The following is a 27,116-nucleotide window of genomic DNA, read 5'->3' on the forward strand; positions in this document are numbered from 1 at the left end:
CGCCGTCTGGCTGCGGGGTGCGCTGCGGCGGCGTCCTCCGGCCCGCAGGGGGCGGCGCGGCGCCTCTCCCCGCATTCGCTCCCCGCGGCCAGGAGGGGGCGCCCGAGGCCGGCGGCGTCGGCGGCGCGCGGTACCGGCCGTCGAGGTCGGCGTGCGCCGGGTTCGGGGGTTCCGGCGGCAGCGTGGGCGCCTGCGTTTCCTCCGTATCCCACGGCGGGTCCCGGGGCGCGGGAGTGAGTGCGGCGGGCAGGCGGGCGAGACCCCCGGCGAGGCGAGGCCTGGCTTGGCGGGCTCGGGCGCGAGCAGGGGGCAGCGGGTGTGGGTTCCGCGGGGGGGGGGGGGGGGGCCAAGGGGGTCAAGGGCGAGACCCCCCGCGCTTCTCCGCTCTCCGCAGGCGCCACCACACACCCTGTGCCGGAGGACCACGTCGGGCCGAGCCTTCGGCCTCTGGCCTACCACGACGTCTTCCGCCCTGAACCACAGGCCGACCACCTCCGGCCAGTTCCGGGCTGAGCTGTTCACCCTGATTCGCACTTGCCCTGAGCAGGCCCCACCTAGAAAGAGGGCATGATGGAAGGGCCCCTGGCGGATGGGGACGGGGGTGCGGGCCTGGACTGGCGTTTTGCAGCGTGCAGGGTGCAGAGTGATTGGCAGGAGGAGGAACCTGGTCCCCAGGGCCAGGTTGAGAACCCCAGTCCTTGGAGACCACCAGCAGAGGCAGCCTGTGGGGATGGGCTCCTGGGCAGTCCCCTGGAGGGGGCACTTCAGGCACCCCCAGGACAGGTGGCCGCAGATGGGTCAGGGGATGGGCCGAGGGACTCATTGGGGGGTCCCCCAGGTCAGTCAGAGGCCCCAGCCTCCTCTGGGGTGGAGAGCTGCCTGTGCCCCATGTCCTGCCTCGCATCTGACCCAGCTGTCCTGGTTCCTCTGGGCGTGGCCAGTGGCCCTGAACCTTCATCTGGGACATCGGAGCAGCCAGAGGCAGGTAAGGGAGGCTGGGCCATGAGGAGCCTTGGAAGGGAATGGGGCGCCAAGACTTGGGGCATGCTCCGAGCCTGCTCAGGCCCAGGTACAGATTGGGGTCCCTGGGTAGCTGGCCTGATGCAAAGGCGTTTCCCTTCCCAGAGCCCAGCCCATCGGGTCTCCCCAAGCCCACTGACAACCTCCTGGCCCAGGATCTCTGCTGGGAGCTGCTAGCCAGTGGCATGGCTGCCTTGCCAGGTAGCAGGGCGGCCTGGGGGTGCCGGGGGTGTCTTGATTGGGGGGTGCTCACGGTCTCCACCCCACAGGCACGCGGGATGCTGAAGGCCGGGCTGTGCTGCTTCTCTGCGCCCAGAGCCCAGCCTGGCTTCACCCCCAGTGTAGCACTCATGAGCTCCTCCGCCTCTTGCTCTACCTGAGAAGTATCCCCCGGTTGGTGGGGTGGAGGGAGAGTTGGATGGGGTGGGGGGAGCAGAGCCTGAACAGGGGGATGGCAGGGGCTTGGAGCCGGCCGCTAATACATAGTGTCCCTTTAGGCCCCAGGTGCAGGCTCTGGGACTGACGGTACTGGTGGACGCCCGCCTCTGTGCTCCCAGTGCCGTGCTCCTCCAGGGGCTCAGCCAGCTGCAAGTGAGTTCACGATCATAGCCTCCCCTGCACCCCCAAAACCACTGTCACTGTCCTCCCGTTGTTCATCGATTTTCTTCAGCGGGCCCAGTAACGTCTCCATTGTGAGACGTTACTGTGTGTGGCATATCGAGTACGTCACGGGTAGCTTGCCAGGCTTTGCCATGCGGGCCAGATACTCTCGGTAGCTTGCCGGGCTCTCCGAGAGGGGCAGAGGAATCGAACTTGGGTTGTCAAGGTTGGCCGCATGTAAGGCAAACGCCCTACCTGCTGTGCAATCGCTCCAGCCCCCCAAAACCACACGATTGTTTTCTGGAAGGGGCCACTTCTGCTCTGTGCTCAGGGGTCCCTCCGGGTGGTAGTCGGGGGATGATGAGGTGCTGAGACTCAAACCTGATCTCCCAATGCGGAGCATGCCCCCCAACCTGTCGAGTGACACCCCCACACCCAGTACCTTCTGTGTGGGGGTGGGGCTGAGCTCCGGTTCCTTGCAGGAAGCAGCCACAGGGGCCGTGCAGCGGGTGCTACTCATGGGAAAGCCACCGGAGAAGGTGCCTGCCGGGCTGCAGGTACTGGGCGTGGTGGCCAGGGGCGGGGGTTGGGTGCTTCCCCTCCCAGCAGCCACAGCACCCTCTTTCCCCACAGCTGGAGCTGCTCGGCACTCCGCAGAGTCTTCTGACCCACATCCCTGCCTCAGACTTGCCTGTGTCCTTGGGAGGAGGCCGGCCTTACTGCCACCGTGCCTGGCTGGACTTCCGGGTGGTCAGTGAGCTATAGGGGCTGACTCGCGTCCCAGGCGGGTGGGGCCATGCTGGGCAGGCACCAGGGCTGAGGAGCTGGGCCTTCCCTGGCCTGCCCTCACGCTGCCCCGCTCATGGCTTGCCCCCGCGTCCAGCGTCTGGAAGCCCTGCTGCAGAGCTGCCGGGCAGTCTGTGCCCTGCTCCACGGCGCCATTGAGAGCATGGAGGCTGTGCCACTGCCCGTGGAATCTGGGGTGAGCACCCTAACCCCTCCAGCCTCCTCCCCAGATGCTCCCTCATCTTCCCCCTCTTCTTCCCGAGCCGCCCCCACTGCCCGTGGGTCTTCACTGCAGGAAGCAGACGGGCTGCTTCAGCAGGCCCAGGTCCTGATGCGGCATGTGCTGGAGGCACCGTGTCTGGCCTGGCTGCAGTGCCAGGGGGGCTTGGAGCTGGCATGGCTGAAGCAGGGCGTCCCAGAGGTGACCCTGAGCCCAGACTACAGGTAGGTCAAAGCCCAGCTCGCAGGGCTGGTCCTGGCCCCTCATCGGTCATGCCAGGGATCACGTTTCTGGACTGGGATCCACTCGGGGTATTGTCATCCCAGGGTGGGACAGCATGAAGTGGAGCAAGCCCCCTAGCAGGGCTTTAAGAGCTTATGCCCTGCCCTAGGCCAGCAGTGGATGAGGCCGACCAGCTGTACAGCCGAGTGGACACGCTGCTGCACCGGCTGACGCTGCAGAGTAACGGGCGTATGCAGGCCTTGGAGACGGTGCAGACGCTGGCAGCCCAAGAGGACAGTCTGCACCAGGTGGGGCCTCTCCACCCTGGAGTCCTGCCCCTGATCTCGGGTGCGACCCCAACCCACCGCCGCCCTCCTTGCCCTTTGTGCCCCTCCAGATGGAAGTGTGGCTGCGGCAGGTGGGCTGGCCGGCGCTGGACGGGCCCAAGGAACCTTCACTGCAGATGCTGCTCCAGGCCCGTGCGGCCTTCCAGGAGCTGGATCAGGTCGCCCAGGTGAGGGCCATCACTTGTTCCTTCCACCAGGGTGGGGGAAAACAGATCTACTCGTCACTTTATTTTATCACTTGATTGGGGTGCTGGGGATCGAACTCGGGTCCTCCGCATTTAAGGCAGGAGCTCTAACATTGCTTTTTGTTTTGTTTTGGGGCCATACCTGGCGATGCTTAGGGCTTACTCTTGCCTTTGCACTCAGGGATTATTCCTGGGGGTGCTCGGGGGACCACATGGGATGCCGGGGATTGAACCCGGGTTGGCTGTGTGCAAGGCAGATGCCCTCCCTGCTGTACTGTTGCTCCGGCCCCAAGAACTCTGATGCTGAGCCATATCCTGAGGCCTTCTTTGCTCTGAGTTTGTAGTCCTGCAGAGAGGTCAGTTGTACTCAGTGGTTGAAGTCACGTGTCTTTGCCAAGGGAAGCAAGGGCTGTGAGAGAAGTGGTCCAGGCTTGTTCTGGATCAGCCCAACTAACCACAGGGCTGTGAGCGGCTTTCTGGAGAGTGACTTTTTTTTTTTCTTTTTGGGTCACACCCAGCAATGCACAGGGGTTACTCCGGGATCTTCACTCAGGAATCACTCCTGGTGGTGCTTAGGGGACCATATGGGGTGCTGGGAATCGAACCTGGGCTGGCCGTGTGCAAGGCAAATGCCCTACCTGCCTACCTGCTGTGCTATCGCTCTAGCCCCTGGAGAGTGACTTTTGAGCCAAGAGCTGATGTGAGGTCCCGGGAGAAGGTGGTGTCAGTGAGGTCCATTCTGAGGGTGTAAGTAGTATGTACAGAGATTCTGAGGCAGGAAGAAGCAAGGCTTGCCTGAGGAGCCCCAAGGACACGGAGGCTGAGAACTGACTGAAAGGGAGCTGGAGGGAGTGGGATGAGGCCGGGGGAGATGAGGCCAGAGCCAGGCTCAGGCATCACATGGATGAACCGGAGAGCTACCCAGGACCACCGAGGAACTTCCCAGTGATAGCTTGGGGGATGGGTGTGGTGACCCCTGGGAGAGTGATGGCGGGGCTCCAGTGGCTGAGGGAGGCAGATTGTCATGAGGGGATATTGTCTGTGGGTCTGTAAGAGAGCCTGAGTGGGGGACCGGAGTGATAGAACAGCGGGTAGGGCATTTGCCTTGCACATGGCTGACCTGGGTTCGATCCCTGGCATCCCATATGGTCCCCCAAGCACCTCCAGGAGTAATTCCTGAGTGCATGAACCAGAAGTAACCCCTGAACATCGCTGGGTGTGACCCAAAAAAGCAAAAAAACATTTTAAAAAAAGAGGGCCTGAGTGGGAGGGGTGAAAGGTCAAGGGCGGTTGTTCCTTGAGAGAAGAATCAGGTGTCCAGGGCCTTCAGGAAGGTGCTCTGTCTGTCAGCCCTTGGGTGTGCTTTGGAGGGGCCCATGTGGGACAGAAGGAAGCGATGCCTTGGGATCTCTGGAGTCAGACTGGACGTGGATGTGGGTGCGGGTAACATTTGATATGTGGCCACGTTGGGGCCAAAGGGGTAGTAGAGCAAGTAGGGTATTTGCCTTATATGCCGCAGACACAGGTTCAATCCCCGACATCCCATATGGTCTCATTGGTCTCATGAGCACCTCTAGGAGTAATGTCTGAGTGCAGAGCCAGGAGTAACCCCTGAGCATCGCTGGGTGTGACCCCAAAAAGCCAAAGTAAAGTAAACTATAATGAAACGTGATCACCTAAGGGTGCCTGAGGAGAGACAGGGATGGTGTTTTTTTTTTTTTTAATTATTAGTGAAACACCATGAGGTACAGTTGTAGATTTACAATTTTTTGTGCTTGGGTTTCTATTATACAATGATCAAATACCCATCCCTCCACCAGTGCCCATTTTCCACCACCATGGTTTTTATCCCTCCCACCCCCATCCCTCCCATCCCACCCTGCCTCTGTGGCAGGGCAAAGGGATGGTGTTTAACAGCACTGTGAGGGGCTGGAGAGATAGTACAGCGGTTAGGGCATTTGCCTTGCACGCGGCCAACCCAGGTTCGATTCCCAGCATCCCATATGGTCCCCTGAGCACCTTCAGGAGTAACTCCTGAGTGCAGAGCCAGGAGTAACCCCTGTACATCGCCAGGTGTGACCCAAAAAGCAAAAACAAAAACAAAACAGCGCTGTGAGGGATGGGGAATAAGAGGAACCCTTAGGGAAGGGGAAAAGGTTCTGAGGGAAGAGGGTGAAATGCAGGGAAGGGGAGGGGCGGGGGGAGCCATGGACTGAGCAGTGCTGTGGAGGAGGAGGAGGGGAGCTGGCTGCGAAGGGGTGCCCAGAGGGAAGGGGAACAGGGAAGAGAGGTGGTATGGGAGCTGTCCGCAGTCACACGGGTGGCCGGTGTGTGGGTGTCAGAGGAAGGCCCGGCTGCTGAGCCCGAGCTCTGTCCCCAGGAGCAGGTCAAGCAAGGGGAGAAGATGCTGCAGCCACTGGTGGGCTGGGAGGCCGCGGAGCTGGGGCCCCTGGGCACCCGCTTTCTGGCCCTGCGAGCGCAGCTCACGGAGTTCTCTGCGGCCCTGGCCCAGCAGCGGCAGCGACTGGAAAACGCCGAGAAGCTGTTGAGCTTCTTTGAGCAGGTGAGCAGGTCTGGGGGCGCCGGGTCCCAGGTGTCTGTGCGGGAGGAGGGTGACCACCCGGCGCTGCCACAGCCCAAGCTGCTTCTGCTGTCCCACCTCTTCCCTCTGCTTAGTCCGACCCCAGAGGCCAGCCCCAGGACTGAGCACCACAGCCAGCCCCCCGCGGGTGGGGATGAGTGGAGCAGAGCCCGGGGTCTCTGTGGAACCACCTGGGATGTTGCGTTGTGTTGCAGGCCTCGACCTGGGCTGAGGAGGGGCAGCGGGTTTTGGCGGAGTTGGAGCATGAGCGCCCTGGGTTGGTGCTCCAGCGGCTGCAGCTGCACTGGACCAAGCACCCTGACTTGCCTCCTGCCCACTTCCGAAAGATGTGGGCACTGGCCACGGCGCTGGGCTCCGAGGCGATCCGCCAGGAGTGCCGTGGGGCCTGGGCGCGGTGCCAGGATACCTGGCTAGCGCTGGACCAGAAGCTGGAGGCGGCCCTGAAGCTGCCGCGCTCGGAGAGTACCGCCAGCCTCTTTGCCCACCAGGGCCCCGTGGCCCCTGCTGCCCCTCCGCCGCTGAGGAAGGCCTACAGCCTGGACCGCAACCTAGGCCAGAGTCCCGGCAAGGCCGCGCACCACTGCCCCCCAGTGGCCACGGCGGGCGGTGCCCAGTTCGGGCATAGTCCTGCTATGCCCTTCCCACCAGGAGGTGCTGAGCCCAGGAGCGCCAACAGGTGTGAGCAGTGAGGAGAGGGGAGGGGGGCCAGAGGGCGAGAACAGGGCAGAGGCCTGAGGGTCTGAATCCACCTTCCTGATAGGCTCCAGCTGGTGCTGCTCGAGATGGTGGCTACTGAACGGGAGTATGTCCGCGCCCTCGACTACACCATGGACAACTACTTCCCTGAGCTGGACCGTCCTGATGTGCCCCAGGGCCTCCGCGGCCAGCGTGCCCATCTCTTTGGCAACCTGGAGAAGCTTCGGGACTTTCATCGCCACTTCTTCCTGCGGGAGCTGGAGGCCTGTGCCCGGCACCCGGCCCGGGTCGCGTACGCTTTCCTGCGCCACGTAAGGGGCCCCTCACCCCCACCCAGGCCAGGGGGGCCTCCGTGGGTATATATGCCCAGGCCCCATGTTGGGCACAGACAGAAACCAGCCAGGTCTCAACCCTTCTGTGTGCTCAGAGTGTAGCCAAGACCACCCGAAATTCAGGAAGGTCATTCCAGAAGTTCTCTGGGAGGAGAGTGGCCGGCTGGGAGGTGATGGAGAGGCTGCGGGGACAGCTCCTTCTGTGGGGGCTCTTAGGAATGTCTTGTTGAGCCGGAGTCAGGGTGGAAAGTTGGGGTGTACAGAGCTTGGGGTTCAGGTCTGGCGGCTGAGCTTCAGGAGTGTGTCCTTAGGGGGAGGCTGGGCTTTTCCCAGAGAGCGTAGGCAAGCCCCCCTCTGCATGGCACCCATCCTTGTCCACGCGCATTCGGAGCAGGGCAGATTGGATCTGGGGGAGGGGCCTGGACCCTGCCTCTCCAGCTCTGAGCCGCTGCCCGTCAGCAGAGGGTGCAATTTGGGATGTACGCGCTCTACAGCAAGAACAAGCCTCGGTCTGACGCCCTGATGACCAGCTACGGGCACGCCTTCTTCAAGGTAGGGGGAGGCTGAGACTGGGCTGAGGGGCAGCCCCGGGCAGTCCCCTGAGGGTCTCCTGGCCCTCTGGCAGGACAAGCAACAGGCGCTGGGGGACCACCTGGACTTGGCCTCCTACCTGCTGAAGCCCATCCAGCGCATGAGCAAGTACGCGCTGCTGCTGCAGGAGCTGGCGAGGGCCTGCGGGGGGCCCGGGCAGGAGCTGAGCGCCCTGCAGGCTGCCCAGAGCCTGGTGCGCTTCCAGCTGCGCCATGGCAATGATCTGCTGGCCATGGATGCCCTCCAGGGGTGTGACGTGAGTGCCCTGCACTGGGCGACGGTGGGTAGGGGGTCTTCTGCAGAGGGGAGGGAGCCGAAGGCTCCAGGCACCCACGGTGCCTCTCCCAGCCCTGCTCCATGCTCACTCGGCAGGTGAACCTCAAGGAGCAGGGCCAGTTGGTGCGGCAGGACGAGTTCACGGTGCGCTGCGGGCGCCACAAGTCTCTGCGCCGTGTTTTCCTCTTCGAGGACCTGCTGCTCTTTAGCAAGCCTCGCCGGGGTCCATCAGGCACCGACACGTTTGCCTACAAACGCTCCTTCAAGGTAGGTCTGCCCAGACCCCGTGGCCCCCGCGGCCCCTCCTCCCCAGCGCCTCACCATGCCCCTCTCCTGGTCACACAGATGGCAGACCTCGGCCTCACCGAGTGCTCTGGGGAGAGCAACCTGCGCTTTGAGATCTGGTTCCGTCGCCGCAAGGCCAGGGACACCTTCGTGCTGCAGGCGGCCAGCCTGGCCACCAAGCAGGCATGGACGGCTGACATTTCCCGTCTGCTCTGGAAGCAGGCGGTCCACAACAAAGGTGGGCACCGCCTGCCTCTCCCTCCATCTCATGACCCTGCCCCATGGAGGGGTCAGGCCCAGAGGGATGGAGGCTCGCGTGAGGGGTCTCACAACACCGCCAGCCGTGGGGGTCGTGGAGTGCGGTGGTGCCGCGCCCTGACTGTAGATGCAGTGTTCCCCTCTGGGCGGCAGGCGCCTCCCCTGCAGGAGGAAATTTTCCTATCCTTGGGTACTGTGGCAGAAGACGGGCTGTGACCCCCCTGGCCGTGGGGTTGCTGCGAAGCCAGGCCGGGTAGTGTGCTGGGGGTGGTGTTATCGGGAAAGTGCTCCAAGAGGCACAGCTCTGTCCACTCCCCACCCAGAGGTGCGCATGGCCGAGATGCTGTCCATGGGTGTGGGGAGCAAGGCCTTCTGGGACATCACTCCCAGTGAGGAAGCCATCAACAACCGCACCATCGATTACGTCCTGAAGAGTCGAGGTAGCAGGTGGGGTGGGAGGGGGTAGGACCCTGAGAAAATCTACGTGGGAGGCACCAGCCCCAGGGGACCCTGGCTTCTCCCTACCTCCACTTTTCCCCTGCAGACATTCGCTCACGGGCCTCCATTGCCGTGGCCCCGTTGGACTCGGACAGCCCCTACCTGGGGGCCTGCAGCCCCCTTCCCAGAGACCCTGCCTCTCGCTCGGTCCTGGGGCCCCTCAACCTGCACCTGCACCGAGACCCGGCGCTCCTGGGCCTGCGCTGGTCCCTGTGTGCCCCCAGCTTCCCAGAGGCTGTTGCCACGGCAGAGCTGGGCAGCCAGCCCTCTTTGAGTAGGTCTGGGCTTCACGGGTGGGTGTCCAGGGTGGGTGTTGGGGTCCCCGAGAGAACTGCTAATCTGTGTGTCGCCCTCCCCAGCAACTGAGGACTCTGAGGTCTTGTCCCAGTGCCCATCCGCCAGCGGTTCCAGTGGCTCGGACAGCAGCTGTGTATCGGGACAGGCCCTGGGCCGGGGTCTGGAGGACGCGACCTATGTGAGTTGCTCTGCCCTGGGTCGAGGCTGAGGGGGACTTGGGGTGGGCTGGGCCAGCCACTCCCCGGAGACCCACCCTGTACCCGAGTCAGGAGAGACTCTCATGCCAGCCTGGTCCCACAGGTCTGAGTGTGGCTGGAAGGCAGTGCCACTTGGGACACGCTGTCGCCACAGCCCCATGTATGACCAACTCTGCTGCCTCCTTTTCTTGTATCTGCCCAGTGGACAGAGGGCAGGTACCTCGCTGGGAACTCTGACTGCAGAATCGGCATGATTCGGGGCTCCTGGCTCTGTATTCTCTTCCCTCGGTCCTCTCTCCAGCTCCCACTCCCATGTGGGTTAGGATTAGGCCAAAGCTGGGGGATATTTCCAGACTCTAGGTTGGTGAGGCCCCAGGAAGCTCTGGCAGTGACGGGGCTGTGCCACCTCGCAGAAGCAACTGCTTCCCAGCAGCTGATCTCAACCAAGCTCCCCAAACTTAAAGGCAGCCCCCCTCATGGACTTTGCTCTTGCCTGTCCTGGCTCCCTAGGCCCAGCTCCTTCTTTTGGGGTCACCGTGGTTATGTGGCCTCAGTGCCATTTGTATAGCTTTCAGTTAACGTTGTTTGAAGTGTGGTCACTCACTTTCGTTAGTTTTGGCACCTCAGATGGGGAATTCAGGTACTTGCTTGTGGTTTACTCTTTATTGTTTGTAATAAAAAATAGACTGTTGTACACGCTTGGATGGGCATCTTCATTCTGGGGACATCCTTGGTTAACGGGTCTTGGCGGATGGGGGGTGCGAGGTTGGGGGGATGGCATCTCCGGGCACCTAGCCGTCTTGTAAGTACTTGCTCAGGATCGAGTAGGAGACAGATCTGGACAGGCCCCTCTGGATGAGCAGGTCCACACAGCGGCCATATTTCCTGGCGAAAGGCAGCGTGAGCTGGAAGGAAAGGCCCGACTTGTTGGTCTGCTGCCCAACCGACCTCTGCGTGGCCAGAGGCCTCTGGTGGCGGCTTCTGCCCAGAGGTGTCACTAGAGTTGTGGCTACCAGGGAACTGTGCAGAGGGACCGGAGGGTCAGAACCCAATATCTCCACCCACCAGTGTCCTGCCCTCCCTCCACAGATGCCACCCACTTTTCCACTCGGCGGGTGAGCCAGAGGCCTGGGTGACTTCGTCCTAATGAGCTTACGGGGAAAAGTACGGAGCACAGCACCCTTGATAACAGAAATACCAGACTAGTGAGAGATCGCAGAGATCTCCCCCGCATGTTGAGTTAAAATACTTTGAACCTGGAAGTACTTTAAGGAGTCAAAACCCCAAATCTCTGGGCCATTTCTTAGCCATGAATGAACATTTTCTTTGGGAAAAAGTGATTTAAAGAGGGAAAAAAATGTCTGGCTAAGTGGGTCAAGTTGGAATCAGCTGGTGAATCAGTCTTACCCTTCACAGTGGCTCCCCCAAAATTTCAGCACCCCCAAAAGCATGAGATTACCTGATGTGTTTCCCTGAAAAACTGTTAGTGATAAAGACAAAAATTTGGTATCCTTGAAGAAAATTTAAAAATCCAGGCCTGGGGCAGGAAAGATATAGAGCAGGCAGGGCACTTGTGTTGCATGTGACTGACCCAGGGTTCAATCCCCGGCACTGCATAAGGTTCTCCCAAGATTGCCAGGAGTAATTCCTGAGCACAGAGTCAGGAGTAAACCCTGAGCACCACTGGATTTGACCCCAAAACAAAACACCAAAACCACTGCTTTTGGACCAGCCTAATCCACTTCACCTCTGTTTCTCCCTCCCCGGAGAGAGGGCCCAAGGGTTCGCTGCCTTGTGACCTGACTGGCCAGTGGTCTGCAGGACAGTGAAGTGTCCCAGGGTTGCTCTGCCCTTTGGGTCAGCCGTCCTCACCTCCACCCAGCTATACAGGCGCTCCTGGGTGTGCCGGTCATCCTTGAAGCCCGCGATGGCCAGCAAATCCACCACAAACTGCTTGGGGCTGATGTTCAGGGTCTGCCCAGAGAGTGCATGGTCAGGCAGGTCTGGGGGCCACCCAAGGCCTGCGGAGCTGCGAAAGTTGGGCCTGTGGCTCCAGCATCACCCCTGCCCCATGATTCAGTCTAGATGTTTCCCCCTCTATCATCCTAGCCCAGCCCTTTTTGCCCCCCTTCTGCCCAGGACCGATTCCCCTTACCTCCCTAAGGGGCCGCAGGGCTCGCCCACCTACCCACAGCCGCTTGGCCAGGGACACCACTTTGGCCGTGATGGCCTTGGGGTCCTTTTGCCTGATAGAATCCAGAATGACGTCAGTCAGGAAGCAGTGACATTTCTGTGCGTAGAACATTTCTTCCCAAGACAGGGAGAAACTCAGGAAAGTCACCTCTGTGGGGAGAGTGGTATGGCTGTGTCTTGTGCAGCGATCCAGCCTGCAGTAGGGGCCACCTCCCGGGGGTGGGGGGGATGTCTTCCCAAAGGGCCCTTGCTTGGGTGCCAGTCACCTTGGGGCGGGGGGCTGGCCGAGGGCAGCATGTGCCTGAGGCTGTCCATCTGCGTCGTGTAGATGATGCTGTCTTCGAAGAACATGCAGGAGCCGTCGCTGCCCACCACAGGTGGGTGGGTCACTTTGAGGATGACGCCTGCACTGTCTGCCTCACTGGCCTCAGGCAGAGGATGCTCCGGGACAGGGTTTTCTGTGGGGACAGAGCAGAGGGCCTCACCCAGTCACCTGAACCCAAGCAGGCAGGGGGCCTCTGCTGACACTGACACTCATCCTGTCCCCCTAGCCTGCTGGCAGCTGCCACCTCCAGCTTCTGAAATTGTCCCAGCGCCTGTTCGTGCTCCCTTTGCTGCCCTGATTTGTTGCCAACATGACCCCTTTGCCAGTTCACCCAGTCCCTGGGGTGAACTGAGACTGGGATCAAATAGGGCTGAGAACCTGTTAGGGGCTGGAAATACCAGACACGTCTGGATTGAGGAGTTTGGAACACGACTTTGATGAATGTCCACCCTGAAGGGGACACCTACCCCCTGGCACACCAACTCGGGGCTCATGGCAGATGCTTACAAGAGGCCCATGTCATTGGAAGGGAAGGTGACTCTGGTGCCAGGGGATCCCACCCTTTGACAGTTCTCCAGGACCCTTTGCACCCCCCCCCCCCCATTCTGTCAAGCATGGCCCCCACAGCACCTCTCCTGGCCTCTCTGTCAGTTCCCTCAGTGTTTCCTCTCAGAGTCCTCCCCTCTTGTCCAGCCGCCTTAGTAATGGCCCTTCTAGACTCTTCTCTTCCCTGCTTCCTTCCTCTGCTGCCTCCGTTTCATCCAGAAGGTCCCCGGGGCTCCTCCAGCATCCCCTTCCCCTGCTGTACTTCCTGTGCTCCTGCCCGCCCAGCTGGTTACTGCTTCCTGGTTTCAAACACTTCCGTGGCTCCCAATTCCTCCTGGGGTTAGAAGTGCTGGGTCCTGAACTTGGCCTACAAGACTGTCCTCGTCACTTATATCTTTCTCAGCATTCCCTTCCCTGCTCTGTCCATCATTCCTGCACAGCCCAGCCCCAGTGAGACCGACCTGTGTTAGACGGCTACTTCCGCCAGTTCCTGGTGTCCATTGTGCGCCTGTGGTATCACAGGAGCTCTTTTTCCTAACGCTTGGTGTGGCCATTCTTGGGCCCTCGTCATGCTGGGTTGCCAGCCACGGCTGCTGGGGCTGGGAGTGGAGGGTTCTGGTCCCCCTCTCTCACCCTGACTCACAGCAGCCCTGGCCCAGGCCAGCCTTCCCTGTGAGAAAGGCAACTGGGGGCAGGGATGGCACAGGACTCACCTCTCTCCTTGGGCCGCTGTTTGACCCAGTCCTTCAGCGCCACAGCTCTTTTTGTGGGAAAGTATGGCTTAAAGGTTGGCTCGGGCCCCTTGTCTTTGGCGCCAGCTCCTGCCTGTCCCCCAGCCTCCTTCTCTGAGGCCGTGGAATGGCCTTTCCAGGAAGTTGAGATGCTGGGCTGGGAAATGGCCTCCCCTCCTGGGGGGAGCTGCAGGGAGGCCTCCTCCGCAGGGCTGTTCCGGGGCGCTGACAGTGGCTGGAATTCCCACTGTTTGCAGTTGACCATGTCCCATTCCCTCACGAGGGAGATGAGTTTTTGCATGGGGGTGACCGGAGGGTCCTTGGTTTCAGATTTCTGGGTGAGGTTGACACTGATGCATTTCTTCTTGGGGGGACTCTCAGGGTGAGGTCCCCAGTGCCGGGGGTTGGCACAGAGGCCTGGGCAGTGGGAGTATGTGCTGGGATTGCCAGCCCTCTTGGTCCCGCGGCACAGGGACATGGGGATGGGCCGGGAGTACTGCTCAGCCTCCTCCATCTGGCTGGGCCGGCCCAGGGTCCCCTTGGCCTTGCTCCATGGAGTTCTGTCACTGCACTCTGGGAAGTCCACAGGCATGCAGGCTGTGGTCTGAGGAAGGAGAGCACAGCAGCTCAGGGTATGAAGCAATTCCGCAGGGAGGCCCCCAAGGATCTACCAAAAGGGGGAGGGGGAAGAGTTCACTCGCTCACTTGGAACAATCCCTCCCCCCACGGGTTCAGTGCAGTTCTCCTGCGTTGCTCTAAAGTGACACAGTGCCAGATCCAGACATGTTTCCTGGCTCAGGACACTGGCACTGGGCAGCCCTGCTCTCGCTTTGTGTTCACATGCTCCTCAGCAGTGGAGGTTCTCTTCGAACCCGATGTGATCTCTTTAAGGCCACCAAACTCAAGGAAAAACCCGGGCGGGGAGGGCATACTTCTTTAGTGTCTCGGCTGAACTCCACCAGCGACCCTGGCCCTTCTGTCACCACGTGCAGCCTCCGAATGGGAAAAGCTTCTTCACCTTCTGAGTCTTTCTCTTGAGTCCAGGCCCTGCAAATGCCAAAAAGGGGGGCAATGGGAACCTCAGTGCAAGCTGCATTTTGTGTGTATGTTGGGGTGGGGGCACATCTGAAGGTGTCAGGGTTGCTGGCTCTGGGGTCCAAGCTGTGCTCAGGGGACACTATGCTGTTTTCCTAGGTGGCCACACAAGCAAGGCAAATGCTTTACTTCCTGTGCTATGCTGTCTCTGGTCTCCCAAGGTGCCTTTCTAGGAAGTTAAAACTGGAGGGAAGGAGAAGGGGCTTATTGGCTTAGGTCGATGGGCAATCCTGGGCCAAATTCCTCCCACCCCTAGGAACAGGATCTCCTGAGAGATGGTGCTCAGGGCACAATTCCCAAGAGATTCGTAAAGATCCAAATTCTCAAACCCAGGGCCTACAGCCGCACATCCTTACTTGTAGGCCTCACACTGGAGGAGAGCTTCGGAGAGGGATGGAATGTGGTATTCCTCCACCTCCTGGCAGAACAGCGGCCATTCCCTGCAACAGACAAGGAGCTCTTGAGCCGGGCAGCGCTGAGGGTGGACAGTGGAGGGTCACCCAGGTGAACAATGAGAGACCCTCCTTGGCATAGGCACCAACGCAGCTCTCTGCGGGAACCTGGTCATGCTGCTCTCCTGCATGCACTTACTTAAATTCTGATGGCAGAAACAGCTTCCCGAGTCGCAGAAAGTTGAGCACGTGCCGGAACATTTGGCCGTCGCCATGGATGAGGAGGGTCTGTCCGTAGGTGATCCAGTACACCCGCTGAGGGTTGGACAGCAGTTCTGGATACTGTAAGGAGTGGACACCAGGCTTGTGGTGCTGGTTCAGGGCCCCTGTTCTCTCGCTGTAGAACTAAAGCTTTGGGGTTGTCCCCTGCAGCAACAGGGAGTGCTGCTGGGAATAACGCACACAGAACGCCTCACTCTGCTCCGCTGCGTGCTTTGCTGAACCCTAGGACCATTCTCATTTGGAGCCCTGCTACAGGGTCTCTTCAACTAGGCCCCTCAAACCCCTGAGGCTCAGGGGACAGAGCAATAGCTCAGCGGGTAGGACTTTTGCCTTGCATGCGGCCTACCCGGGTTCGATTTCCAGCATCCCAGATGGTCCCCTGAACACCGCCAGGAATAATTCCTGAGTGCAGAGTCAGTAATAACCCTTGTGCATTGCAGAGTGTGATTCTCCGCCCCCCCCCCCCAAAAAAAAAAACATACTTCTGAGGCTCATCCCAGCAGGCTACTCCTGGGATAAGACCCCTTGGGCCATAGCCAAGGGATAAGGTTCTCATTCTGAGCAGAGGTCGGAGGGCAGGGGGCGGCTGGGGCACCCGCACCTTCAGCAGCGTCTGCAGGGTGGTGGCATACCAGTGGCTCCCAACATAAACTTTGACGATCTGCTGGGGGGAATACACAGTGATTTCTGCAGTCCATTCATCATCTAAAGAAACCGACAGAAAGGAACAGATTATTGCCAGAAGGAGGGGAAGGAGTGCATTAGGACCAAACTGCACTGCCCTGGGGTTTCCTGTGGAAACAGTATGAACCTCTACCATTAGGCCTCCCTGGGGCCTTGCATCTGGGGCTGTATACAGTGACAGCTTTGAGTGAGCTGGTATCCTGGGGCAGGGGGCGAGGTAAGCCCTCTGGATTTTCAGCCCCTCAAGGCTCCTCTCCCCCAACCCACCTTTCTCAGCAGCTGGGGAGATGTCCCTGTTTCCCTCTGGCCTCTAGCGAGTGTGTTCTGAACATGTGACTTTCCATGTGGTCACTTACACTGGGGCTCAGAGTCCCTTTCGTATATATGCTAAGGGCCTAGCAGGTGGCATAGGGCTAACTCTTACCAAATTGCCGTCTCCACTGGGGTCACTGTATCTGAGAACCAATTTCTAACAAAATTTCGGATGAGCGAAGGGCATGCCACTAGGTTATATAACCAAGAGGGAAGAAAGAGAAGGTTGTGAACTCCGTGAGGATCGGGCTCACTTGTGTGCATGCAGGGCCTATGCCTGTCCTATTCTGGTAGGTGTTCAGTACATGCTGAAGATTGCTGAGATACAGTAATGCTTAGACATGACCCTAAGGACAATGAATCAGAAATTATAGGCAACTATGGAAACAACAGAGGCTTCGGACTCAGATTCAAAGCCCAGCTTGACCCAACTCTAACTACTGTGATAAGTGACTGCCCTGGTCTGCCTGTTCCCCAGGAAGGCTGACTCAGAATCAGAGCAGGCATGTTGTGGGGAGCAGGGAAGCCCACACCGAACCAGTTGGTATCGCTTAAGTCTCTACTCTCCAGGTCGCTCGTGGGCTTGGGATGAGGAGGAGCAAAACGTGCCTGATTGCGTCCCCCCTCCATCTGGCCCTGAGTCCTGGCCAGTCTTCACCTTCCTCCCACACCCTCAAACTCGTCCTCCACCATGGGATTTACTGAGCACGTCCATGGGTGGCAGCGTCCGGGGCTCCAGGTGAGTCTTCAGGGCCACTTTCATGGGCTCGTAGGTAATATCTCTTTTGTCCAGGAAGGCACAGAGCTCATACACTTCGGAAATGGTCTCTGTCAGGGGAAGTCGGCAAGTCCCCAGCCAGTTCCTGTCCAGAACAAAGACCCACCACAGGTAACTGTGGTGACACCATGTCCCAAGGGCTGTTACCTCTGTGTCTGGAACCCACAACACAGGCTCAACCTTCTGCTTGTTCCTGTTCCTTCCTTTATTCATTTGCAACCTGGGGAGAGCCTATGGAAGGGTAAACTTGAACACACAGGCTCCCCCTTTGGAAGCTGAACTCGATCCATTTCAGCGAAGTTCTTGAAATCACCCAACTGGGAACCCCCAGTCAGAAGCCAGTTGGGGGCCTGGCCACTCCACCCCTTTTCCCCCAGGCATGTGCCCCAATTACTGCAGAAAACCCATGAGGGGTGGTCTTAGCCATAGCTGATGCTCTGTGTGACCAGGAAAAATATGGGGACTAAGAATGGGTTATTTCTGGGGTTCCCACATGACGGTATAGTACTGGGGTAGGTATACTGGAGTTGACAGGAATCTCTCCTTGGGGCACAATGACTTCTACCTTTAATTCTGGTCCCATGTGTTTTATGGTCCAAAGAGAGCGCTTTTCCTCAGAAACTCAATTTTCCCTTCCATAAAACAGACTGGGAAGGCATAGCTCTATATTATAGGGATGTTCTGTGCTTGTCTTTCAAGGTGAACACCTGTTCACACAGCCTCTGGGGAACGTCACTGGCCTTCCTTTGTGGGAAACTCCCCTACCTCTGACCACTTTGTGTACCCAGTAAGGGTCCCAAGGGTTTAGAAAAGAGAATGGGGGTGGGGCTTTGCATGGTGGGGATGCTAACACCCAGGGTGTCACCATGACATGCTCTCCTGAGGCTGTGCAGGGCTAAAATTGTCACAGCACACAGTGTTTGCAAATAGGAAAGTGCCTGAAGACAAGGAGCCTTGGAGAGACAGCTGCACCGGCACCCGCCCTCCTACTAAGGCCCTAGGCCAGTGGTGGGGGAGTGACTAAATGGTGGGGTGGTCTGAAGGATCCTCCTTTCCCACAGAGGCCCGTACTTGACATGCTGGAAGAGGACTCCATTGCCTGTGATATACAGCCGGCTTCCATCCAGCGTACTCTCTATGCGGAGCTGCCCCAGCGCCGAGTCGGGGTACTTGACAAGCAGCCCCAGAGCCATCATGTACAGCGGCTTCACGGACTCCAGGCCTGCAGCTCGGCTCCCCTTCCCAGGACTTGGGGATGAACATGAGGTTCGGGAACAGCTACCTGTGCAAGAGAGAAAGGTCTGGCCCCAACCTCCTCCCAGCCAGAGCTGAGAGGGAAGGGGGGGTCATTGTTCCTCCTACTGCCTTGTTCAGTACTAAAGTTTTTGTGGGAGGTTCTTTCCTTGCACAGCTCAAACGCTGGATCTCAAAACCACCAGGATATTTTTGGTGCTCTGTATTTTAGCAGTCAAATCAAATTCTGCTGAGGGTCGGAGCGGGGATGGAGCTCGGCTTGCCTTGCATGTGTGAAGCCCTGGGTTCCATCCCTGCACCGAAACCAAGCAACAAAACCCCAAAAAGGCATTTGCTGGGAGGTGGGTGCGTGTCAATGAGACATATTCAGAATTATCAGTGCCGTGACCCGCAAATGCTGTTGCATGAATCTGTCTCCCTGAGCTCCAGGCTCTGCTCTCACTCCCCCAGACAAAGATCAGGTACCAGGGCACAGGAGCAGAGGACTGTACAAGGCTCTCACATCAGCGCCTCTGGTCTTGGGAACACACACACACACACACACACGCACGCACGCACGCACGCACGCACGCACGCACGCACGCACATGCACTTTTCAGTCTGGGTGTTTGGGTTACTAGCCTCTGGGATGATCTTGTTCTCTTGCCCTGGACACCATGTACACAGTAGTCCACAGTTTCTGTCTCTGTGGCGACACTGGCTGCTAGGCAAGCTTCTGGGAGATTTTCTGGGTCATCTCCAGTCCTCAGAGCCAAAGGGGAAATGCTAGCCTCGCCTCACATTGCAGAAACTGTTCTGAGAGCTAGTGAAAAGGGCAAAGCTGAAGAGAGGCAGAGTTGGGATTGGAGGTGGCCTGTCCATCTCCCGGGCTCTGGAGTGGCCTCTCTTCACTGGGGTGCTTTAGAGAAGGTAACACTGGGCTTTGTGGGAGAGGGCTGCTTTCTTCCTTCCTTCCTTCCTTCCTTCCTTCCTTCCTTCCTTCCTTCCTTCCTCCCTCCCTCCCTCCCACCCTCCTTCCCTTCCTTCCTCTTTCCTCCTTCCTCCCAGCTTAAACACGTGCTGAATCGGCTTTTTTGTCCCTTCCATTGCTCTGAAGGAAAAGGTACCACTCGGAGGACCTTGGGGAAGGGTTTGAACCCTCACTGCCCTAGTGGGTGTGGGCTAGAGAGGGACAGACTTTTCCTTGGAATAAAGACCAGAACATCCTATAGTCAGGACTTATCAGGAGCACAAACAGGTACCGCAGCCTGGGCCCCGCACATGGGGTCAAGGTGATGGAGGGAAAGCTAGGCTAATAGAAGCACTTGTAGGGAACTTGCCCTAGCATTTCCTTCCAGGATCTGCTGGGCCTAGAAGAGGAAGGTGGGGAACAGCAGTGGATTGTGTGTATTCATAATTGCTCCCCACTTCTACAAGCAAGACAGACCTTCTCAATACCCCCTTAAGCCTGCTCTCTGCCCACCACTGTCCCCCAGGATATTCTGATCTGCTTTTCCAGGTGGGATTGTGCTATCCACAGATCACTGGGAGGCTCCACAGACTGAAGGCACAGGGAATTTCCAGGCTGAGATTCTCTTTTAAAATTCTAACTCAGTTGAGGTGAAGCAATAGTACAGCAGGTAGGGCATTTGCCTTGCATGCGGCCAACCCAGGTTCAATCCCTGACATCCCATATGTCCCCTGAGCACCGCCAGGAGTAATTCCTGAGTGCAGAGCCAAGAGTAACCCCGTAGCATCACTGAGTATGACCCAAAAAGAAAAAAAAATTCCAACTCAGCCAAAATAACACTTCTTTCACTCACTTCCATGGCCCAGAGTGAGTCTGGGAGGGGAAATGGTTATTCTAGGCTTTTTGAATTCAAGCCTGACTCCCCACTGGGGGAGAAAGGTAACGCTGTGCACATACCCATGTTCATCCTGTACACCCTGACAGCTTCTGTGAGCTCAGGGATTTCCAGGATTTCCACTTCCGCTTCCAACACGTCTATGTTGGAGAAATTATCCGGCAGGAAAATCTTCTGTGAGCGGAGAAAATTCACTTGAAAAGCAAAGGGAGGGGTCGGAGAGATAGTACGGTTGGCAAAGGGCTTGCCTTATATGCAGCCAATCCAGGTTTGATCCCCAGTACCATATAGGATCCCCCAATCTCCACCAGAGCCCCAAAACCAAAAATAAAAACTGAAGGAAATAACATGAATTAGTTGAAGAACAAAGACACCCCCAGAGTATCCCCCCTCCCCCAGCCCTGGCCTTGAGCAATCACCAATGAAGCGGAACTCGCTACACTCGCATTCAATCAGGGCCACTGTCTCTGCCAGCCACAGCAAGTTGTCTTCCGTCACCAGGCTTGGATACTTGGCCACTAGGTCTAGGGGCAGGAAACAGTAGTGCACTTCTTCTTCCGTGTCTAACAGTGGCGTGTCCATGAGCCCCAAAGGAGCCTTGTCATGCAGACCTGGACAACACGCAGAGAGAGGCCACCCTGGATCTCAGGGACCAGCAGAGCTCCCACTCACCCAACCACCCAGGGGAAAACTGGAGAGTTCCCCCAGAAAGAGTCCTTGTCAAGTGCCTCATCCCTGTCTCTCTTCAGGGATAACCCCAAGGTTTGGCAGGAATATGATGGGGAACAGGACATGCAAGTCTTATTTTTTCTGCAGTGAAAGCTAGTGGGACATGTTATGGTATTTTCACTTCTGTACTCAAAATCATTAAATCCTACGATTTATCCTTTGGGTTCTAATGAATCAAATCTGCCACTGCAACCCACAAACTAGATCCTCTGATGCACTTGGTGTCTCAACCTCTGCTGTCAGGCATTGCCCTCAGTGATCACTGGGGATGTGAGTGGCAAAGGGGACTGGAGGGGTAAGTGGCATCCCCAATATCAATGAGGGACAGGAGGATGCTCTCTAACCTGCCCACAGGCAGAATATCTGCAGGAAAGTGAAGGTGGACCCTGAGAGAACAGCTACCGGGAAGGCTACAGTACCAAAAAGGTTGACAGCAGTTGAGCAAACATGCCAAATTCATGAGAAATCAGGATGTTCTTGGCAGAGAGGCACTTCTGTGAGGGTGAGAATCAGGTAAACTGGTGGGGCTTCAGGAAGGAGCAGTTGGGGTCATACCGGTGAAGGCCGGACTCTTGATGGGGAATTCAGAAGGTTTGCTGATGCACTTCCACGTCCGCCAGTAGTTCAGAGATGCCCTCTCGGCCACAGGTATATCTGCAGGCCTCACACGCAGGTGGTGCTTCCCTTCTTTTAGATTGTCCAGAGTCTGTTAGACAGAGAAAGTGACTTCCTTGAAAATGGCTTTGTTTGTTTGGGGGCCATACCTGGTTGTGCTCAGGGCTTACTCCAGGCTGTGTACTCAGGGATCACTTCTGGTGGGCTCAGGGGACCATATGTGGTATTGGGATAGAACCCAGTTCTGTTGTGTGCACTGAGCTATTACTCTGCCCTGACTTGAAAATATTTAGCTTACCTACCCATCCTCAGGAAAAATGCCAGGAAAGACAGTATTGTGATTTGCTTTACTAAAGTGTTTTGAAATAAATGGAGTTGGGACCACAAAAAAAGTAATGTTTAGGACTATAAAATGACACAACGTTGTTAAAATCTCAATAATTATTTCTCCCTGGGGTTTTCAAACAATGTTTTGGGGTTATCTTACATATTATAAAAGGGCTGGAGCGATAGCACAGCGGGTAGGGTGTTCGCCTTACACGCGGCCAACATGGCCGACCCGAGTTCGATTCCTCCGCCCCTCTCGGAGAGCCCGGCAAGCTACCGAGAGTATTCGATATGCCAGACACAGTAACAACAAAGTCTCCAATGGAGACGTTACTGGGCCCGCTCGAGCAAATCGACGATCAACGGGAGGGCCTTTACTTACTTACTTACTATTATAAAGAGTAATTTGTAGTTAATGTTATAAACCTCCAAACCTGGGGCTTGTAATTCCTTTCCTTAGCTTCATGGGGCTCTCTCCTCTCTCTTTTAAAAATGTTCTAATATTATTATTTTTTGTTTTTGAGCCACATACAGTGCTCAGGAGTTCTGCTGGCTCTACATTCAGGAATCACTCCTGGTGGTATTCGAGGGAATGTATAATATGCTGAAGATCAAACACAGGCTGGTTGCATGCAAGGCAAGTGCCCTACCAGATGTACTATGTTTCTAGCACCTGTGGAACTTCTGTTTGAGCTCCTCCTAATCTCAGAGTAGTCTAAATAATGGGAGCACGGGAATAGTACCATCTTCAGGGCACTTTCATACACATTTGTTGATTTCCCCTGACACAGCTTTGTCACATAAATGAATGTTTGTTTTCACATCTTTCAGATGAGGCAGTTGAGATCACAGGGTTTATCACTTGTCCAAACAGTCTCCCAAGTCCAGTTTCTTTGCTTAAAGGAGATTACTAGGGTGGACTGAGGCTGTATTGAAGCACCCCAGCTAGGCAAGTCGTAGCTCAGAGCAAGGTAAGATGGGTGTCTTCCTTCACCCAGGAACCCATTTGCTCTCACAAGTCCCACGCAGGGTTTGGGGATGTAGCCTAAGTGGTAGATGACCAGCATATGTGAGACCTTGAGTTTGATCCCAGTACCACATGGCCCCTGAATACTGCTGGGTTTGGCCCTGGTGGGACCAGCAGAGACCCACAATGCTGGGTAACTGTTGTAGGGACTGCCTCTCCCCTATTTAAAAAAAGTCCCACACAGCAGGTAGATTACCATAACATTACCATGACATCAAGTTTGATTTTTCTGTCCTGTTTTTCCCCAAAATACATTTTTGAGATAGCTGGGACAGTAGTCCTTTATTTATTTACTTCATTTGGTTTTTGGTCCATATCTGGTGGTGCTCAAGGCTTACTCCTGGCTCTGCACTCAGGGATCACTCCTGGAGCAGCTCAGGAATTGAACCTGCGTCGGCTACATTCAAGGCAAGCACTCTGCCCACTGCCTGATCCAGCTCCTTACTTATTATTATTTTGTTTTGAGGCCACACTGGCTGTGCTAAGGGTTTACTCCTGATATTGTGTTCAGGGATCACTCCTGGCAAGTGCTTGATGGTTGTATGTGGTGCTGTTTATTTGAACTGTGTTCAGTTGTGTGCAAGTCCTTTCTGTATTATCTCTCCAATCCAACAGTGTCTAAAGACACCATATAGGGCTTAAGAGATGTCTCAAAGACCTGGAGTTTATGCTTTGCATACAAGAGGTATGAGTTTGATTCCTAGTCCTGCATGGTCCCCTGAGCACCACTGAAAGTTTTGTATTTTTTTAAATACACAGACACCATATTGATTAAGGGTTTTGTTGTTGTTTTTTAAAGAATTTCATAATGGGAAGAACACCTCAGACTTAGTATGAAATTATAAAAGATTCTGTTTCTAATTCCTAGCTATACAACGATGCTTTTGTGAAAATGCTCACGGGAATACTGAACTTGGTTTTTGTTGCTCTTTGTTTTGTTTTGAGGCCACATCAGGTGATGCCCAGATGTTACTCCTGGCTTTGTACTTGAGACCCTGTGGTTCTGTGGATGGAACCCAGGCTTCCAAATGTTAAGCCCACACAGGCCCCAAGGGAATCCTGAACTTTGAAAAGAGCCCTCTGGTGGCTATCACTGTAAACTGCACAAAGGTTAGTTTTGGCAGAGCGGGAACATTTCCTATGTGGTTTGTGAGAACCTTGTGGGATTGGCAAGGGTGAGTTTATAGAAAGTTCTTTCTGAGGCATCGTGAAATGGGAAAGAACATAGCTTGCACGCCAAAAGCATCTTACATTAATCTGAATAGAGCTGCAGCCTAGAGAGCTGGTAGCTGCACTCAAGCAGCTCCGCTTGGGAGAAAGCTGAGAAGAGACAGGAAATCCAACACTTTACATGGATCAAGCGAGGAAGCCTGAGGTTCTGGACAGGAATCCGGATACTCCTTCACTCTTTGCTGGCATTGCACACAGTGTCTGTCAAGCTGTCAACTCTCCTGATGTGAGAAATCAATGCCGGATGGTTTCTCTGAGGAAGTATTTGGCATAAGCAAAGAGGAATGAAAATGAAGTGCCAGAGGACTGGGAAGATAGCTCAGGGGCCTAGAATGCAAGTGTGCAGGCTAGGCCCCAAATCCGATCTCTGGTACCTTATGGCCCCTTAAGCCCCACTAGGGTTAGTCACCTCTGGCCCCTGACACTCCCGCCATCAGGTCTGCACAAGTGGTTGAGTATCACTGAGACTGATCCCTAGCCCCTTTAAGCACTGCTTGGAAGATGCCCCCACCAAAAGGAAGTGAAATTCTTGGCAGATAACTGAGTGGCTGGAATAGATCCATATTAGTGAATAGGGCAGTTTATTGAGTTATTGTGGGGGAACCAGAAGTGGCTTCAACACTACTGGAACCTTGAGCATTATTGGGAGTGGCCCCTTGGTATTTGTGCTGAAAAATGAACAATATAAGCTGATTGTGCATAGGAGAGACACACAGAGTAGGAGACAGTAGATAAAGATTTATATGTATTCACTGTTTTAAAGGTGGCTGTTTAAGGTATATGGGGCTGGAAGGGCTGAAGGAGATGAATCAAGAGGAGTCAGAGTAAAGGGGGCCAGAGAGATGGCTTAAAGGGCTGGAGCACATGCTCTGCACATGAGAGTCCTGAGTTTGATTCCTGGTACTACATGGTCTCTTTGAGTGACCCCCTAAAACAGCCGACGTAGGAGATACTGAGCATCACCAGTGGTTCTCAGCCCTCCCCCCCACCCCCAACATCCCCGAAAGACAGCTCCAAGGGTGTGTGCAGAGTAAGTAGGGATTTATCTCCATGTGGATTTAGGGCGTTTTTCTTGCAGGTGGCCAACCCAGGTTCGATTTCTCCATCCTTCTCAGAGAGCCTGGCAAGCTACCGAGAGTATTCCACCCTCACGGCAGAGCCTGGCAAGCTCCCCCTGGCGTATTCGATATGCCAAAAACAGTAAGAACAAGTCTAACAATGGAGACATTACTGGCCTGAGCAAATCCATGAACAACGGGAGGACAGTGCTACAGTGGACAGTGCTACATAGTCCCTTAGAGCAAGCCTTGAGCTTCTGACTGAGAGTAGCTCCCGAGAACTGCCAGGTATTATCCCAGAAACAAAAAAATAAAGTGGAGAACTGTAAGTCAGTTGGACTGTGAGTTGGATTTATTCCCTGGGCAGGAGAAAGATGCTGAGGGCTCTTTTGGCTTGATTTTAGGCCATGTCTGGAGGTATGAGCAGAGATTGCTCCTGTCTTTAAGCTTAGGGATCACTCATGGCAGTTCTTGAGGACCTTATCTGGTGCTGGGGATAGAAGACAGGTCAGCCACATTCAAGGCAAGTCCCTTACTCTTTACTATATTTCTGGCCTTAGATAATTATTTCCCCCTTCTCAGGGGTAAGATCCCGAGCTACCGCATCTCCTACCGTTCTTTCTGTTCTTACAAAACTCCAAATCTCCACTAAACCCTAGTGATGCCATTTGTGCCTTCTCTCTATTTTATGTGTGCTGTTTCCTCTACCCAAAGGACTTCTTTACTCCCTTCTCTGCTAGAAGAGCCTGGAGGATCCCCCATCCAGAGCAACTCATCCTCCTTGCCTGTTTCCTCAGATCTCACAAACGTTTCAATCCAGCTGCGGGTTCAGACTCCAGTCCACTTTTCTGTTTCACCCAGCTCCTGAAGGAGGGTCTGGGTTGATGCTTCCTTCACTTCTAATCTAGAGTCCTGTGGATTCAACTGTTGTGCAAATTCTACTGTTGAGAGAGAAGGTCGGAACAGGCAAACTCTCGAAGTAGAAAAGCATGTGGGACACCTCATATGTTCAAAAGAAGCCTAAAAGGAGCCAGCACAATAGTTATCTTTCTGGAGAAGGACAGAGAAAGGTCAGTCCTTTCCAGACACTAGAAACTTATGCCCACAGTATATGACACCCTTGACCTCTGTGCACAGACTGAGGGTCCACAGCCCCTGAAGCCACACTGGACTGTGTTGGCTTGGTTTACCCCAGTCTCATGAGGACAAAAGAGATCTTTCCCACTGTAGAAATTGTATACATAAATATATTTATATCAGCCATTCTCAGTAAACATTATTACTGCAAAATGATGGCAGCCCCTGGGAATAAGGGGAAGAAAGGTGAAAGATGCAGAATATCAGCAAGGGGTTAGAATGGCTGGGGCCCAGAGAGGTCAGAGGGCAGTGAAGATGAATTCCAACCAGGGTTCTGAGTCCAGAGGGAAGATGATCTTTGGGAGAGGGAGACAGCATGACACAGTATGACGGAAGAAAGAGCTCAGAATGGGTCTGACTAGTGATGGGCAGAAAGACATTGGAAGAAGCAGAGGGAAAGAAGATGATTCTGCCTTATTCCCTAAAAGAAGGCAGAATCCCGAGGAGAACAAATTCCATTCCACGCCCAGATGAAGCTGCCCACAGCACAGGAACTTGAATTTGCAGCTCATTCCATAGACACATTCAAATCTTGAGATTCTTTACCAGCAAGAGAACACAATGGGGCCCTGAAGAACTTTAAATTGGCCACTGGAAAAAGAGCATGTTGGATGGGGAGAAGTCCCTTCCTGGGAAAATAGCCAGTTTGAGGGCGGCCTTCAGTGTCCTATTTGGAGGTCCTGTGTGGTACCCATGTTTGTCCTTTGGGGTGCGGTGGCCATGACAGATTCATTAGCTTGAGATGTGCTAACTGGAAGGGAGCAATCTACTTTGTAGAATTGCTGCTTTTTCCACTCTGAATAAATCCGTGTTCTCTCTTAAACATGTTCTTCCTCTCTTTCTCTCCTCTCAAATATTTCTAAGTAAGTTTTATTCAATAAAAACTACCTTACTCTACAAAGAAAGAATAAAAGACAGGAATAGGGATAAAAATCAATTTTCCTGCTATTTTCACTAATAAAAATGGGGGCAGCATGACTTCTCCTATGTAGGGTTAACAGGTCTTTAAAAAATAAGAGAAAACAAATAAATAAATCCATAAAGAGTGCAGCTCATGCCAGTCAAGTCATCCTGTATGCAGCAACTCAGGAATCTTAATGGATTGCTTTCTAAGCTTTCTCTGACTCTTCAAGGAGAGAAATATA

General features: G+C 55.5%; 2 protein-coding genes across 2 annotated transcripts in view; one reads left to right on the top strand and one right to left on the bottom strand.

The window, feature by feature from the left end:
• The first annotated feature begins 570 nt into the window (after positions 1-570).
• Positions 571-9,423, top strand: PLEKHG4 (pleckstrin homology and RhoGEF domain containing G4). The gene is made up of 20 exons (XM_056136124.1): positions 571-985; positions 1,126-1,221; positions 1,290-1,413; positions 1,518-1,611; positions 2,103-2,177; positions 2,254-2,370; positions 2,504-2,602; positions 2,702-2,850; positions 3,018-3,156; positions 3,246-3,362; positions 5,761-5,943; positions 6,177-6,658; positions 6,743-6,989; positions 7,473-7,562; positions 7,636-7,857; positions 7,974-8,144; positions 8,223-8,400; positions 8,744-8,860; positions 8,965-9,192; positions 9,278-9,423. Exons 1-20 carry the CDS (start codon positions 571-573, stop codon positions 9,421-9,423), a joined length of 3,489 nt encoding a protein of 1,162 aa, XP_055992099.1.
• A 780-nt stretch (positions 9,424-10,203) lies between these two features.
• The window catches only part of KCTD19 (potassium channel tetramerization domain containing 19), a 28,605-nt gene continuing 11,692 nt past the window's right edge, over positions 10,204-27,116 (bottom strand). Inside the window, exons 3-16 of the mRNA XM_056136125.1 lie at positions 21,133-21,283; positions 20,268-20,459; positions 19,911-20,042; positions 17,822-18,032; positions 16,675-16,835; positions 15,578-15,681; positions 14,894-15,036; positions 14,659-14,742; positions 14,140-14,254; positions 13,190-13,811; positions 11,872-12,063; positions 11,601-11,755; positions 11,285-11,386; positions 10,204-10,317 (exon numbers count right to left, since the gene is read on the bottom strand). Of these exons, the coding sequence (XP_055992100.1) occupies positions 10,204-10,317; positions 11,285-11,386; positions 11,601-11,755; positions 11,872-12,063; positions 13,190-13,811; positions 14,140-14,254; positions 14,659-14,742; positions 14,894-15,036; positions 15,578-15,681; positions 16,675-16,835; positions 17,822-18,032; positions 19,911-20,042; positions 20,268-20,459; positions 21,133-21,283 (2,478 nt within the window). The remainder of the gene's footprint in view (positions 10,318-11,284; positions 11,387-11,600; positions 11,756-11,871; positions 12,064-13,189; positions 13,812-14,139; positions 14,255-14,658; positions 14,743-14,893; positions 15,037-15,577; positions 15,682-16,674; positions 16,836-17,821; positions 18,033-19,910; positions 20,043-20,267; positions 20,460-21,132; positions 21,284-27,116) is intronic.

The sequence above is a fragment of the Sorex fumeus genome, unplaced genomic scaffold (genome assembly GCF_029834395.1).
Source record: "Sorex fumeus unplaced genomic scaffold, SorFum_2.1 ptg000122l, whole genome shotgun sequence".
Classification (NCBI taxonomy): domain Eukaryota; kingdom Metazoa; phylum Chordata; class Mammalia; order Eulipotyphla; family Soricidae; genus Sorex; species Sorex fumeus.